Source organism: Molothrus aeneus, chromosome 1 (genome assembly GCF_037042795.1).
Source record: "Molothrus aeneus isolate 106 chromosome 1, BPBGC_Maene_1.0, whole genome shotgun sequence".
Classification (NCBI taxonomy): Eukaryota; Metazoa; Chordata; class Aves; order Passeriformes; family Icteridae; genus Molothrus; species Molothrus aeneus.
The window spans coordinates 112,181,712-112,198,934 of NC_089646.1; the positions used below are offsets into that span (position 1 = coordinate 112,181,712).

The 17,223-nt window shown below is 34.6% G+C and overlaps 1 protein-coding gene across 2 annotated transcripts in view; it reads left to right on the top strand.

Moving 5' to 3' along the window:
• SNTG1 (syntrophin gamma 1) overlaps positions 1–15,470 on the top strand; it is a 320,654-nt gene extending 305,184 nt beyond the window's left edge. For both annotated transcript variants that reach the window (XM_066563043.1, XM_066563052.1), the window contains 2 exons: positions 215–325; positions 9,238–15,470. In XM_066563043.1, the coding sequence (XP_066419140.1) occupies positions 215–325; positions 9,238–9,396 (270 nt within the window). In that variant the 3' untranslated portion in view covers positions 9,397–15,470. The remainder of the gene's footprint in view (positions 1–214; positions 326–9,237) is intronic.
• The last annotated feature ends 1,753 nt before the right edge of the window (positions 15,471–17,223 follow it).

Genomic DNA, 17,223 nt, shown 5'->3' on the forward strand with positions numbered 1-17,223 from the left:
CAGGTGTTATTCAAGCACTGCCAAAGTATAATATCTCTATATGATTAAAGGAACATCTGACCACAGACAATACATTTATTTAATTATTTACCATAGAGGTGTTAAAACTTTCCTTGGAAGGAGATCAGCTATTTCTAATACAATTTTCAATGATAGCTACATTGACTTGTGTATGATTTTTATATTTTGGTTTGGTTTTTTTTTTCTCCTTTAGGCTGTGCTTTGGAGGTACAAGTTTTCCCAGCTCAAAGGTTCTTCAGATGATGGGAAGAGCAAAATCAAATTTTTGTTCCAAAACCAAGATACTAAACAAATCGAAGCAAAGGTAAAAACAATACATTGTTTGTTTAAAGGTGATATACCATTTTCAAAGCAGCTAGGGGAGCAGGAAGTATAGTAAACAAAGTTACTTGGAAATATTAGATTAATGCACAAAAAATGCAAAGAAAACTGATGAAATTGAAGAAAACTGAACAAACTACTTTCCTCTAGTTAGAAGATTTTTGAAATGTGTAATTAGATTTTAAAATAATTAAATACAGGACATATGGTATATATGGGTTTAGGCATGTTTTCCAACTCTCCTCTTTGTCATTGTGATAAAGCTATCTGAGAGCTTGAATACCCTGTTTATTGCCCTATAATTTTATCATGAAGAAATGGTGGAAAAATATATCCTTAAGTCAGCCTGGGAGAAAAACTCAGCAAAGGTTAAAAATCTGTTTTTATTTCTCAGAGGAAAAAAAGAAAGTGTGGATTAAATACATATTTCCCAAGACTGAAATGTCTGTATCTAGTGCAAAATCAGAAAAGCTGTATTTCCAGTCATGCTTTTGATTCAAGAGTTAATTCATGAAAATAGTAGCTGTGAGAGATTTAAGCTTACTACAATTTATGTCTTTTGAGAATATGCCCATTTACTGTCTCAGTGTTTGTGAGCAGTGATCTTCCCAAGGTCTGCAATGGTTGTAACTGCCTTAGAGTCTGGGTCAAAGCTCTTTTTTGAATAGAATCCAAATTTTAGTGTAAACCTAAAGACTGTCTTTTTGTTGATGTCTAAGCTTTGCTTTTAAAGCATTTACTATACTGTTTTTCCTGACCCTGTTGGAGACAAAATTGCTGAATGAACGTGATAACAAAACAGTTCCATGAGCAAAAAGGAAATGGTTAAATAAATTGTCTGTAAGTGCTAAATATGTAGAGTATTATAAAATATGTAAAGAAAAAAATGCATTCTTTTGGGGATAGTTATCTGTTTAAATGCCAGTAGCTACATTAGGCAGCTTTCTCCATGTCTTTTTATGCTTCATGTTAATTATTTTCAACCCAGCAGCTATTTACTTGATTTTGAGTGTTTTACTCAAATAAAGTACAGTAAAATAAAGGTATGTAAGAGTTCCCATTAAATCAACAACGGTAAAATGTGGGGACCATGGTTTTGATACCTTCATGTTCTGCTGCATCTCAAAGATAAATATTTTCTTATTTCTGATTTCCTTCAGAAATATTTTTAGTGGTGCAGAACTTTTTTTCAGCTCTAATAAGACAATAGAGTTTAACCTAATGTCATGAGGATGATTTTCTCTTAAGAAAGTAATTGTAAAATTTTATCCTGCTCTTATGTACAGATGAAAGATGAAAGTCATCATTATTTTTCTAATATCTGTCTGCTGTTGCTGTCATATTAACACATTATTTTAGCAGTAACAAAAATTCATAGGAGTCCAAGAATGACACACTGTTACGGTGTTTGGGGATTTGGGGGGTTTTAGTTTGCTTTTTTTTAAAACTGATAAAACTAGAATATATTTTTAATACTGAATTACACGAAAAACCCCAAATAATCAAATGCAGATTAAAAAAAATAAGGTTTTTAATGTTTAAAATTATATCTGTCAATAAATCACTTAGAAATACATAAGTGTGTTGGACATACAAAAGCCTTAGAGGTATCCTGTGCCTTTATTGTACCTATTGTTATTTCCACTCAAATTGAGTTCTAGAAAATTCTACCAAATTTTTATTAAGGTAGTGATGCTACAATACACCTTAGGAAGCCAAAGTATTATACAAACCTGCTAGCATGCTTATTAATATGCCATCTTGTTCCCTGAATGCTGCTCTTTACTATAAATTTAAACTTTCACATTACTCAAATTTGAAATAAGAATTTATTTATTTAAATAATTTTCTTGGTGAGCAAAGCATATCAACTATATGCAAAGATGTCAGGTTATATTCTCTTTGGAAAGTGCTGTGGCATTTATAATAAGCAATTCTATCTGTTCCAATTTGTTTACATATTAAGTATGTTGCTTAATCTAAGAAATGTAGATAAATGTGTCTGTAAAATGAATGTGAGGGTTCTGGGGTCATATATTTTCAACACTGATTACCTTACAATTTTGTGGATAACCCCCTTCTGTATCCTTTAAATCTTTCATAGATTTAAAGAACTATTCATCCTAAGGAGAAGTGGAACAGTCTAGCCTCTATTTTCTTGCTTTACATTCCTGAGTCAGAAGTAAAGCTATTTGTGGAACTGTTGAGTCATTAAGAAATGTTAATCAGATTTTCAGAAATATTTGTAATGCCAGATTTCATGAATACTGTATGCAGACTTCATTTTAAATCAGAGGATGGAAATTTTGTAAAACATCTGTTAAAGGTTGTGATGAATATTCATGCCACAGCTATCATCACCTGTTAAATGCAGCCCTGTTTTGCAGCTGGCCTGGAGACCCACTGCTGCAGCATTTTCTTTATGATTCTATTCTTTTTTTCCCCACGTTATAATACATGGGGAATAATCAGAATGTGGTGAAAGGAGAACTCAGCAGAGAATAAAACCAAAAAATTGAGGAGCCATTGCACCAATGTATTAGGGCTCTCTACTTACTTATTCCCAAGCAGCAATGTGGAAGCAGGGCATAGCAGGTAACTTTCCAGGCACCACAAATACTGTGTTCAGTTTTGGGCCACTCACTAAAAGAAAGACATTAAGGTGGTGAAGTGAGTCCAGAAAAGGCCCAACAGAGCTGGTGGAGGGTCTGGAACACAAGTCCGATGAGGAGCAACTGATGCAGCTGGGGTTGTCTAGCCTGGTGAAAAGGAGGCTCAGGCAGAATCTCATTGCTCTCTACAACTGCTTAAAAGGAGATTGTAGCCAGGTGGGATCAGCCTGTTCTCATAGGTAGCAAGTAATTGGACAAGATGAAATGGCCTCAAGTTGCACCAGGGGAGGTATAGGTTGGATACTAGGAAAAATACATTCACGAGAAGGGTTGTCAATAATTGGGACAGGCTGCTCAGGGAAGTGGCAGAATCACCACCCCCAAAGGGATGATCTAGATATGTAGAGGTAGCACTTGGGGACATGGTTTAGTAGTGGACTTGGCAGTGCTGGATTAACCATTGGACTCAATAAACATCCTATTCAACCTAAATGATTTTATGATTCTATATAATAGCTTCACAGAAAAATATGAGTTATCAAAACCAAATTCTTCCCATCTTCCTTCATTTATAATGCAGAACATTTTGTGTATTTCATGCTTTCCCAGATGTGTGTGATTATGGCAAGTTGAACCTCTGTGATAATACCCTTTAGCTTTAGAACAATTATTCATGATCTGCAGAATCAAGAGTGTCAAACTGCTCATCTATTGAATTTTGATCCAAACTTAGACAAATTTGTTATTCTAGAAATGCGTTCCAACTTGTAGGTATACATTTCTTGGGAAAAAAATGATTATGCATCTGCATTTTAAATTTTATCATGCTATCTTCATAATTGTCCAGCACCTTCTCTGTATTCTGGTGGAATATACTGAGATACCAATGTTAATGTTAGAAAAATCTAGGAAAAATGCATTTTGGAGTAAAGTCAAGCACCACGTAATGGTGGCTATCCGTTAGCTTTTTTTAGTTGTTGTTTTTGTTGTTGTTGGGAAAAACGCCACCAGAGTTTATATTCCTAAGTGACAGAAAGTCCCTCACTGACACTAATAGCTAAGATTTTTATGATACTGTCAACATTTTTTTATAGTGTGTTTCATGCCTGACTTAAAAAATTCAAATTTCCATGCCTTGAGACATACAGCATGTGCTATGGATTTAGTTAGTTTGACTTATTTCCCGGTATTGTTCTTTTCAGCTTTAAAATAATTTTAGGTATTTAAACATTTCAAATACTGCCTTTTTTTTTCCTGTAGAGACATTGTACTTGTGCTTTTTTTGGCTTCTCTCTAAGTGAAATTATGTTATTGTAAAGATATATAATGTAGAATAAAAGAAGTGTTTCCTCATGGATTTAAGCAGTTGCAGTCTAAAAATCTGAACAATAATTACCATAGATCACACCAGTGGGTCTATGGCAGGGGGCCTGAAAGCAAACACCTAACTTAAAAGGTATCTAAGGCAAGGTCTAAGTGGTTTCTGACAAGAAAACCACTTAAGGGTAGCATTAATCACTGATACCCCTTAGACATTCCAATCTGTAGGTTATTTCCCAGCTGTCACTCAGCAGGAGATATTGCACGATTTTGCTCAGTGAGACAAAATTTTTATGAGTGAGAGCTACAAAATAGAGCTGTCACCTTGACAGAATGTGGAGCCAATGTGTCCCTGTATTTGTTCTTACCGAGCTGTTTGGGTTAAAAAAAAAAACCTAACTTGGGTTAAAAAAAAAAAAACAACTAAGCACAGGAAGGCAAAGCTTTCTCTGCATCTGTAAGGCCCGAAAGGGATTCACTTAGATCTTCCTATCTAGTTACTTATCAGTTCACCTATTTGTTTAGCTATAGTTTAATGATCCATTGGAGTCTCAATATTATCACAGCAGATTCTGGAGGTGATACACAATCTAAGGACTGTAATAAACTCAGAGTGGTGTGACCTTCAATATAACCTTAAATATTAGACTTTTCTGACAAAGCAGAAGAGTACCTTAAATCTTTGAATGTTCCTGTTTTGAGATAAACATATGCTAACAAACAAAGGAGTAAATGATGTTTATAAAAATCAGCATCTTATTACATTATTGAATTTTTACCAAGCTGGGAACTGAGGGTCTCTCTATGCTTGGTAAAACACGTATGACTCAAAAGCTGCAATTCAGTCTGTGCTTTCACATCCCCAACTTGCAGCACAACAGTTCTCTCAGAAAAACTCAGGCAAAGCCACATTGCTGTGCTGCATCAGGTGAGCTTTTGTTCACAGATTGGCTGAACTCCTAAGCTGAGCAGTACAAAACTGACATGGGTACAAAAATAAGTTTATCAAGATGAAGGTCCAGTCAATTGTCTTAATCTATTTGAATATGGAAAACCAAAGAAGGCACAAATATGGTATCAGCTAAGGAAGAAATTTAACTTCAAAGATTTCATATTAATCTCATTATTAATTAATACTATCTTAGTATTAATTAATGCCAATTTATAGTACTTGAAATTATCTTGTAAAGAAATCTAATCTAAATATCCTGAATGACTACTGATCACATTACTGTGAACAAAATACCCACTTTCTACTGTTGCAAGGTGACTTGATGGGTGCTTGCATCATTTTCCAGGCTGACATTTCTGCTCATTTCAAGTCTGTTCTCCAAAATGCAATTTTAAATTAATCCTTGTTCTTAGCCTTGAGGGTTTTTCAGTGAGCACCATAGTGCTCTTCACATTTAGAGTATCATCCTTAAATGGGTTATAAGTATACAGCCATAAGATTTTTATAGAGTGATTGCTCAGTTGCAGTTACTGAATTTTAGAATTCACATTTCTGACTTGTTTTGATTTCTGTGGTTCCGTTTTTAGTTTCCCCATGTCTTGCACATGGATTATTTGTCTAATATCTTTTTTAGATCAGATTCTATGCAAATATAGAGAGACCATGTAACTCCACTTTTGATGAACAAATATCTTCTCATATCAGCTGTTTATATATGGATGAAAGAGAAGACTTTTTAAATATACCAAGGGTACTTCAAAACAAAATTGCTTGATTTTGTAAATGTATCATTTATGTAGTTGCATCATACTACATATAATGTATAATACAATGCAATAAGAGATTTCTGAGGTTTGTTTTTTTCTTTTGGGAAAACTCACTTTTTTTCTCTTTCTTTCTCTTTCTTTTCAATCACAAAGACTTTTTTTTGTGAAATGCTACTAGATTTCCAATATACCAATATACTTCTGACATTTTGAATGACCACATCTTTCTCTCATGCCTTTTTGCCCACTTATGTTGTCCTCAGCAGGAACTGCAGATGTTCAGAATAACAATCTGGTGTAATGACAGCAATGTAGGGTGAGAGCAGTTTAATCAAAAGATAGCTTAGAAAGACAATTTGAAGACCAGTGGGTACACTGATATTCCTTGGAGAGTTGGGTCTTAGCTGAGCTGTACAGGCAACAGTCTGGAAATTGTAATAATAGTAACGTGTTTACTTGTGCATGGACAAGTAGAAGTGGCTTAAATTAGGATTTCTTTACTTTTTGGAGGATTCAGAGCATGTGGCTTTCCCTACTGGTATCAACTTCAGGGGTTTAACTGTATATTTTTTCAGGTTTCTTAGGGTTTGTCTGTTTGTTCACTTGGAACTTCACCTGTACTATGTGTGCAGTACACACTACCCTGCCTAGAGGAAAGTGCATTCAGACAAAAGTATGGCTGAGGACAAAGTGTGTGCAGAAACAACCAGGGTGGCTGGGGGTGCATAAGAGGCTGTGGGATCCCCTCTGTCTACTCCAGTAGTGCCATCCTGAAGACACCTAAAAGGGCAAGTTCCCAGCAGAAGTGAAGGCATGTTTTTCCTGTCAGCAGCCCTACATGGAATTGTATCTGCTTGTTAAGGTTTCTTGTGATTAGGCTGATCTGCCTGAAAGTGTTGTTCCTGATAAAGTCCTGTCCCCATCAATCAGGCTTCTGGGAACTGAGTTGCAGGCATTAATCAGACCCACATGTACTTGCCACATACCAGTCAGCCTACTGTGCTTCAAGGTGCTTTAATTTCTAGTTAAAAATGCATGTCTTCATTGCAAATGATAACTGATCATTTGCTGACTTCTCAGTGCTCTTCTTTGCAGTCAAGGTAATTTCCATGTTGTGTCATTACTGTTGATAACAGTTACCAAGTGGGAACATCCAGAGGATGTTCTGTTGCCTCACCCATTTCCCTTGATGGTCAATTGAGCAGTGGATACACCTGATATGTTACTATTGCAGAAAGCTGAGATAACTCTTGGAAATAATTATACACATGCACTGTGAAAATTCAGTGTCCAGTAATTATGGTAGTTAGAATGTTACCTAATTGACTTGAACAATTCTCCAACTGTAGCATTTGTTTTAATATGGTCATCTTGTTGAGACATAGGGGGAACTGCAATCTTTCTACAGATAATACATGCAATTGATATTAAAAATATTAAAAATATTTCATGGTTTCACTAAATATTTATTCCCTTATCTTAAGCTTCAGGTGTGTCTTTATAGTACTAAAAAGGTAAAAAAATAAATTAATAAAATGAAGTTAACTGAAAAGTAACTTAATTCCAATGACTCATAGTTGTTATTCTGAAATAGCTTCCATAATTCCTTGCTTCCTCATCTTTGAATGACCATTGTTTCTTATTTATGATAAATTTTCTTATTTTAAAATTTGAGAGAGGAAAAATCCACATTGACATAGTGATAAAATTTCCATCCTCTGGGTTTAAAACTGAGAATGTCTCTAAATGGATTAGTTTCTTATGTAGACACAGCTGTCAGATTTGTGAAACTTGGCATAAATTTTTTCTTCTTTATTGAAAATTGGTCGTCAGGGGAGTTTAAAGAACCTCATGGGATGTCATCAGTTTGTTTCTGGCCATGTCTGAAGGACATCTGCTGAGGCTGAAGGAGACCTGAACAAAGCTTCACCCATTCAGTACATCACTGGACATTCTGCACATCCAGCTGTCTGCTTTCACATTGTTGTCCCTCACCCACGAGGGCTTTGTGAATGTCTCCTTGTATTCCATGAAGCAATGTCTTCTAGGAAATTTCAAGAGGCATAAAATTGCAGGTTGATGTCCTTTGAGAGATTTAGCAATTTTTGATGAATTTACATTTTCAATATTCTTCTAAACAAAAGAGCAAAACCATGGCACTATATAGCCTGGGAATACCAATGCTAGACAGAAAGACAAGTAGAATATACCACAGATAGCAGATATTGGCTTCATGTTGCAATGAAAAAATCTGTATGGGCAGTGAATCAAAGCAGAAATCTAAAATCTGTACTGCTTCCCCTAGACTTATATTGAAGTATTGAATTACTGAGGTATTAAAGTACCTCAGTAATTGCTTTCAAATACAACAGATATTTATTGATTAAATACCAGCTTCAAAAACACATACTGAAAATAACCTAAAAAATTGATCAGATAAGGTCAATTAAACTTAAAGGAGCAAATTTATATATGTTAAAAAATGTAGTTTTTATTTATTTTCTCTCTGGTGCAGTCTAAAAAAGTCCCAGCTAGTCTAATCACATGCTGAGCAGGCTATAAAGAAATGTAAATTAAAGCAGAAAAATAAGGAATTTTAATAATATTCCTAATAAATTTAAAGCATGGAGTATATTCATTTTTTGGCCCAATAACAAATCCAAATTATCACCGTGTGATACTAGCATATTTTGAAAGTATATCCTCTCTTTTTTAATATATATTGAAGAATCAGGTAAGAAAATAGCTGTTTAATAGTGTGATTTAGTAGCTGAATAATAGTGTGAGGAGACATGATGAACAAATGTAATATGTGTGGAACTCAACATTATTAATTTTTGTGAGCACATTGGTTAAATAGTAGTAGTCCAGAGGTGTGCAGACTGTTACAGCCCAGCCATAAAGTTTCTATCTAAATTAACCTGCAAATGTGCCAGATGTGCATTAACCTGAGCAAAATAAAAATTATATAGTGTCGCTTTCTTTCCCCTTTAGCTAGTAGGCTCTCATATTTCTATGAGGCACTTAACCCAGAAATTTGTCCATCTTGGCCTCCAAGCAATTATTTACAGAATGGTCCATTTTCAATGTCTAAGTCTCTATAATGGAGAATTGCAAGGCACATCAGCAGAATTATGTCAAGATATTAAAATTATTGCTGTTATAACAGTGGTTCATTCCTGGTTATATGCTTATGGGGTATTTTTCCATTTCATGTTTAATCTTTTTTTTTTTTCACTTCCAGGAGCTGGAGTTTTCTAACCTGTTTGCAGTCCTTCACTGTATCCACTCATTCTTTGCAGCCAAAGTGGCTTGTTTGGACCCTTTGTATGTAGGCAGCCAAGCCACAGCTTCTGCTGCTCCCACAACTTCTGGTACTGGCAAATTAAAGTATTCTACTTGACATCCCCCATGACAGCACTGCCACTTAACAACAAGACATAAAAATGTATAAATATTCATAAGATTTAGACCTTTGGTGAACCATGTATGTGGAAACCAATCCTGGAGGCAAGACATCTTGCAGCATCAGCAGATAAATGGTCACGTGGGATCATAATTTCATCTCGGTTCTGCAAGACATCAGTAAATAATCCTAGTCAAAACCCCAGAATAGGATGGATATGCTTTTAGTATTATCTATTTGTACTTACATAGTGCTTTAAGCAACAGTGGAAGCAAAGGAATAAATGGCGAAATGAAGCACTTGAGTAGTTAATAAAATTTTCAAATTGCTGTAATAATACACAAATAGAATTGTCATTTTCCTCTTTTCAGATGTTTTTTAATGACAATATGCTAAACTCTGAGTATGAACATAATGCCCTATCATTATATTATAAATGAGAGCAAGCATACAGTACATGGTGACAAAGGAGATAAGCATGAAAAGACATTTGTGTAAGTACCTCCTCAAATAAGAAAGCACTTTAAGCACTGTTGTAAATCCATACTTCTTTTCATACATGGAATCATGTTGCTTTTTCCATTTTGTTCTCTTCATCCAACAGGAACAACAGCAAACATATAGCAATACTGGTCTGATACATTAAAAACAAAACAAAACAAGACACAAAAACAAAAAACCCTTTTTAATGGATAAGTCCCTCTTCTTCAAGTAAAAATAATGACATATGATTTTAATTTTAATTATAAATTAGGTGCAAGTACAAAAAATAGTGTGTCATCTATTTCCTCCTTTTTTTATTAAGAATTAAATACTGTAAATCTGACAGTCTTTGTTCACAAGAGTTTGAAATTGTTTCAGACAACTTAATACATTGTTTCCATGGCTAACCTTGATTTCACATCGTAGGTAGAAATTATGTTTCATTTAAACTCTCAACAAATAGACATTTTTCATTATGCTTGAAAAATTATTTTAGCCTTTGAATTCTTAATAAGTTACTTTATATATATATATTGATAGTAAGACAGGAATAAATTGAATAAGCTATATAGAATGCATTACAGAATGCATAATTTCTTTGTTTTTTAAGACCTTTACATCACTCTGGATCAAGTACTACTTTCAGAGTATCACTTAATGATTAAATATAAAGGACTTTAATAACTTTGTTTAATTGCAATTTTATAATAGAATTTAATTTTGTGCTATGACACACATAAGTGAAGATGATGGAAAAAAGGCATACATTTTCAGGAGTAGTTTTTGGAGTTTCTATTTATTGCATTGAAATCAAAACTACCTTTTTTTTCCCCCCTCCACTTAGACTTGTTAGTGGCAGTTATGAGATAGGGCCACCATCTTCCTTGTTTAGCAGAAAGAGTAATTCTTTCCCATCCCTTTCTATGGATTAAGATGATCAATACTTCAAACATGAAGCCGGAGGAGAGCTTATCCAAATGGGAACAATTCAAAATGCAAGGCAAGGACAAAAGATGAATGAAATTAAGGAGCAAATAATGTCTCTGTTTTTTTGGTTTGCATTAGAAATATTTGGATTTACATGTGTGAGAGTAACGCTGTTTTGCAGTATAGCTGATATGATTTGATACTAGTTTCAAATAATCTGAAAATATTTGGGGGAGGGGAACTTTTATCACTTTCAAATGTCTTCTGGTACACATTAGTGTCCTATTAGTACACTTCCAAGGGCTACACATTTATTTTCTGTCCTAAATTCAGTGGAATGATGTAGCAATCCAGCTATTAAATGCACTCTAAGTGGCATCAAAATTCAATGTTTTCATAGACACCATCATGAACTTTTTAATAAGAATTGTCCCTAAATAGGGGGGTCACATCTGAAGGATTGATAAAGCTACCATAGCTGTCCATAGGATCTTGAGCTTGGGGACAAATCCCAGATATTTTGAATCTAAAGCTTATAACAGTTTAAGAAGTTTAACAATGGTAACTCAGGCACTGCCCTGGTCTAGAAAGCAAATACTGGAAACACAAATTTTGGCAGAGCATTGACAGTGCTGAAAAGAGAAGCCTAATATCTTTTAATGACAGTTCTTAGTGCTCTCAAATAATCTCCTCCACTTCAGTGCATTACTGTGGCATTCAACTGTCCTGACAGTGTGGCCATGGGCTACCACCTCTGCTGGCAATAGCAGAATCTGAAACTGGTCAGCTGCTGGTTGAATATTTTCCCTTCAACTGTTCGTGTGATGTGCAGTTGCATCACTGAATCTGAGGGGTGATTAGGAGTCGTGCTTGAATGAGCATAACATTTACCCAAACCAGCACAAAATATGCCATTGCAAATTTCTGTAGATGAAGGAATTCCTTTATATGAAAGCCCCCCTGAAGATCTCTGTCAAGAATTCTCTTTGTAGAACACCTGGATTCATCACTGAGAGTTTTGCAACTGGGCATTAAATACAGAATATTTAAGAAATACATTAGCCTGTAAATTGTTTTGTTGTTGTTGTTGTTGTTTTTCTAAGGAGGTAAACTGATGGGGCTTCATCAGTACTTTTATTTTCAAGAAGAAAAGTGTTATTGAGAGAATATAAGATGTCATAGCTTTGACTGCAGGTCAGCGTTGATTTGTAAATGCAGCAGGCATTTGTGCAGTGACCTGACAGGATATTCAGAGGTGACTCTGCATCCGACCTTGCCCTTGTAGAGCAACTTGGTCAGAAATTCAGTCTTGAACCAAAGAGGCAAAATTTTAAATTCTGTGTTATAACTAATCCTGAAATATCAAAATAAAATTTACAAACATATTAAATGGCTACATTTTGCATTTAAATGCCTACATTTAAAGCATAGTGAACTCCATATGCATATATCAAAAATCTCAGGCTTTGTGTTTCAGCCTGTCATTTCACACATAGAGTATAATGAATACAAGTGTTTTTTAAGTCAACACAGCCCATTGACAATGAAAAGACAGAATTACAATGAGCTATCAGCTTTTGCTGAAAAACCTGTATGCAAGTGATAGCAAATATTTTAACAAGAAAGTGTAAACAAATCAATCCATAGCATAATACGTAATTTGTTCTCTTTATGTCATGATATTTTCAAGTAAGTTTAATAAAGAAAATTCTTTATAGTACTGTGCCTATTGATGTTATATAGCATACCAAAAATATGTAATCTTAAGTATACCTAAATGTATTTGGCTTGATTTGGTTTACAATATGATGGGAATTTTAGATTATCTGGTCTTCACAGAACTAATCATATGCTAGGTTATAATGTTAGCATAATTTTATTATGGAAGTGTTACAAATTTGAATACATTTATTCTTGATTTCATTAGTAAATGAATACGCTTAATTTTCTACATCTTTTTAAAAATAACAGTTACAGATTTTCAAAAGAGCTTTGCATTCCAGTAGCACAAAGGCACCTTTGAAATAAAAATCAGCATATATTTAGCTGTTGGCCATTTTATCATGTTAATTAAATGCATCAAGAACTTTGTGGAGAAGAGCTAGTTGTAAGAGGGCTATTTTTTTAAACCAGTCATTTAAAGTTTTATCTATTTGAACTAGAATTATTAAGAATACAAACCAAAAATACACAGTATCAATACGCTTTGAGAAAAGAATAATGGAAAATCTTGTTTTCTAAATTAGTTCTTGATTCCACAAAATGATATTTATTTATTTTAAATGCAGAACTTATCAGAACACCTCAATGTGCATGATTAAACCTGTAGTTGTCAACACTGCAGCCTGTTACTTTAAATTTGATTTTGTTTATTCAATGCCTTAAGATATTTCTTGTATCAGCCGAAATGTTAAAAAAGACTTGAGGTCTTGAGAATGTACTGTTGCCCTTAGAAATTCAGATCAGTTTTCATTCTTTCTTGGCAATTCCAAGAAAGCTTTTGGAAATTTTATTAACATTGTAAACACTAAGCCCTACATTTCACTTTCTATTTCTTTATAGTGGTGGTTTGGTCTCTGAAAAATTCTAGTGTCTGAAAAAAAGTTAAAGCTGATTTTAAAAAGTTCTGTCTCAGGCAGTTATGAGTCTGAGCTTAAAGCTCATACCTTTGACCAGTTCAGTATGATGGGAAACATGAAAGACTCACTTAAGGTCCCAAAATTTAAGTAGCTGTCTTAGATGCCTGAGGTTGCCCTTCAGGCACTTCAAAAGGGAGACACAGGGTGGGAATGTAGCTTAAGATCTCTGAAGGTGCACGAGTATGTGTCTCTCTTTCCCTCTGTTTCTCTTAGGAACTAGAGGTTCTTCTATTTTAGTGTTTTCATTTTATCAGGAATGTGCTTTTTAAGCCAGGCTCCTGCCTACAGCCACTCATGCAATTTTTCTTATCACAGAGCAGTCATCAAGCACATGAGCTGTTTCTTTCAAGATGACACTAAGCAAGCATCCTAGTTCCAGGTCCTGGTGGGCTTTCAGACCATGTAGTCCAGCTGAAATGAGTCCAAACGAAAAAACCTCTGAGATGCTACTAGCAAGAGTGTCAGGTCCTGGTGCCAGCCTTTTCTGGGGCTGTGGCAGCTGCTGCTCACGCACCATGGAGTAAAAGCTAAAAAAGCTAAAAAGCTGAGCTTCACAGTGTAGCCCCCTGGAGCTCAGTGCCTGGAGGGGGATGCTGTGCTGCAGCAAGGGGCAGAATGAAGCTGAAAAAGGCTGATGCTGCCCAGGCAGGTTATTCTCCATCACTTTTTCCTCACCACACCAGTATTGGCTGCAAGCAGGCTACCCCATGCTGGTCAGCCCTCTGCCCCTGCTGCATCTTTATCCCCATCTGCCACAAATACACCCCTGAATATTGGCTCTGGGGTCCCCAAGCACACTTCCATGTTCCCTCACTCCTGTTGCTCAGACAGATGCCAAACTGTTTTTAGCTACATAATGGAGCCTCTAAACCTTTTACAGGGCCAGGGGACAGAGTTAAGGTTTATGGCAAGAGCATAATGGCAAGAACTTGAGTGTGTGATTAACTTTCAGGTTATAGCAAATAAAGTCTTATCTGTGCTTAAGTGCTTTCCTGACTTGGAGGGATGTTAGGTGGAATTATTTTATTTTCCTGGAATAAGTTCTAAAATGTCAACACATTTCTACTTGCTTGGCTCCATTTTCAGGAAGTTTAGCAGAGGCAGTGGTTCATATCCTCTTGAATCCATAAAGAAAAAAACATTGGAATGCTGGAATAAAAAAAAAAAAAAAAACAACCCTCCTGTTCAGATTCCGTATATTATTACAGTGCATTGCATAATCTATTGAAATATATTGAACAATGTAAAAACAAATGCTTTCATTTACAATTCCTTGTCAGTTTTCGCCATGCTATACATGCCTTCCACTTTCAACAACTTTCTCCACAGGAATCCCAGCTATCTGTTACAGAAATCTTTTGCTATTCAGTATATACTAATATATGATGCTGTGTGTTTGTATGTGTGGAGGTGTGTGTGGGTATGTATGGGGGTGTGTGTCTATATATTAGTATATACTAATGGAATATATTCAGTATATATTAATGAAAGTTACATATTAGGCACAACTGTAAAACAGAAGCATACATCCATGAAGCTTTATATTTAAAAACTTACAATACTATAAAGAAACATATGTATATTAGTTGAAGAAATGGCTATTTTTGCAGGGTATGCACAATCTGGATATATGATAATAAATGGATAAACATTAACAGATTTATTATTTCATACCTCCAGGAATTTAAAGATTTTTTTAATTATTCTTATCCCTTTAGCATATTTGCAATATATGTCTTAAATTTTAATTTGTTATGGATTAAAATGACTGAAAAATGTAATAGAAAGTCCTATATATTTTATAAATATTAAAAAAAAAGCTATTCAAATTATTTATTTCATTTTCAGTTAAGGTTTTGTGATTGTTTGTAATATGTATTTGTGACAAGCATAAGTCACCTAGTTGTTTAAGCTCATTAATGTACCACTAATAAAATGCTATCTTCTGTTTTGTTTTTGTTATGCTTCTTTTTGTAATTGAACATAGCAGAAAAAATAGAAAATAAATACTTTTTTAACTAATCTTTTGCATTCAGTCATACAGTGTATGAGTTTTATATCGTTGAAAGCCAAGCATGGGAAATCAAGGAAGTTTTTGAAGAACCTGTGGGGTGGTTATTTCCCAAAAACTGTTTATTTAATAGAAATAATGACCATTCCTTACTTGTATGATCATTTCTACCAGGCCTGTCACCCACTTAACGCCTGACTAGGACTTTGGAAATATCCCACTCTCCCCTGGCTGTGAAGCTCAACCTACAACTATCACCCAGCCACCAGATTATTTTACCACTGACATTAAAGTGCTTAGTTGGTTGGAATTAACCTAGGCCCAGTATTGCTCTGTCTGAATTTATTTTGGTATATCTTTGAAACCAAACAGTTTTCAAATGCTTCTGCAACTACTAGAGCAAAGACAACCTTGATGAGTTTAATTTTGCTGGGTTTTTTTCTGACTGGGGGAAGAGATGCTGGAAGATGGGGAGTCCCTGCTTTTATGTAGGCACATTTGTACCTTGTTGTCAATTTAGGGTGGGAGTCTGCAGTGCACATCTCACATGCAGATTTTTGATGCCTTTTTTTGTGCTCCCAGTGTGAGAAGGCCAGGTAAGTTCCCTTACAACAGTGCTGCTTTCACCTGTCTCAGCCCTTCCAAAAGCATTTCCCAAGGCTTTCTCCAGTGGCTGGGGTTGCCTTCCTCAGCCCTCTACCCAAGGGAATCTTCTTTGGTGGCCCCAGCCCTTTCAGCATCTTGAAGAGAAGGAACAAAATATGAACAAATTTTAAGTGTGATGAATACCTTGTGTTAAAAAAATTCTCATTCCTCATTCCCTGAAGTGATTAGGCTGTTGTGGATCAGCAAACATCCATAGCTCTCCCAGATCCGTTAGCTTCCTGTGTCTAAATTTTGGGTTTATACCTCATTTAAGTAAAAGGGCATAAAAAATGAGGGGAGTGAGGTCTTTAAAAAAAGAGTTGAAGACTATTACATTATATTATTATTATATAATATATATATAATATTATAATAATGTATTATATATTAAATAATAATACATTATTATTTAATATATAATATTACAATATATTATATATTAAAACTTAGAGTATTACAGTTTGGAATACCTTGATAGTACATATATTCCAAAAGTATAGGAATTCTCTTATAGCCACCATTTTCATTTGCACATTAAGTATGAACTATATTTTGTATTAAGAGCATGGACTCACATAGGATTGAAAGGTTTGTTTATTCTGGAAATACCTATCTTCTTCTGAATTATCTACTAAATTATCTTAAAAGATAATTTACATCTTCCCCACATGTTTTGTCCTCAAATGAAAACTCTTGTAATCAAAATTTCCTAAGATATAGTCCTTGAATAAGGTTCTTTAAATTCACGTTTCTTATGTTCCACAGCAAGTATGCTTTTACTCCAAGCCCTACAACAATTTATTCTTGCAACATTTGAAATTATGATCTATTTACCTGTGCATCTGACCAATAACAATTAAAAAAGTATAATATTTGTGTCTTTTTAATGATAAATTTTAGTTGTCTAGTGTTTCTTTTTCATTTTTAGGACAGAATTTATTACATTTACCTATCAAGTAGTAATACATTTTTCAAACACAATCCCCTTTATAAATTGAAAATTATATCCTTCTAATTTTCTAACCAGAAGCAAAATAATTTATTCTCTGTAGTGCTATGGGTGTTATTGCTATATATTTTTTCAGAAAAGTGGAGGATTTCACTCCTCATTTGGCATTT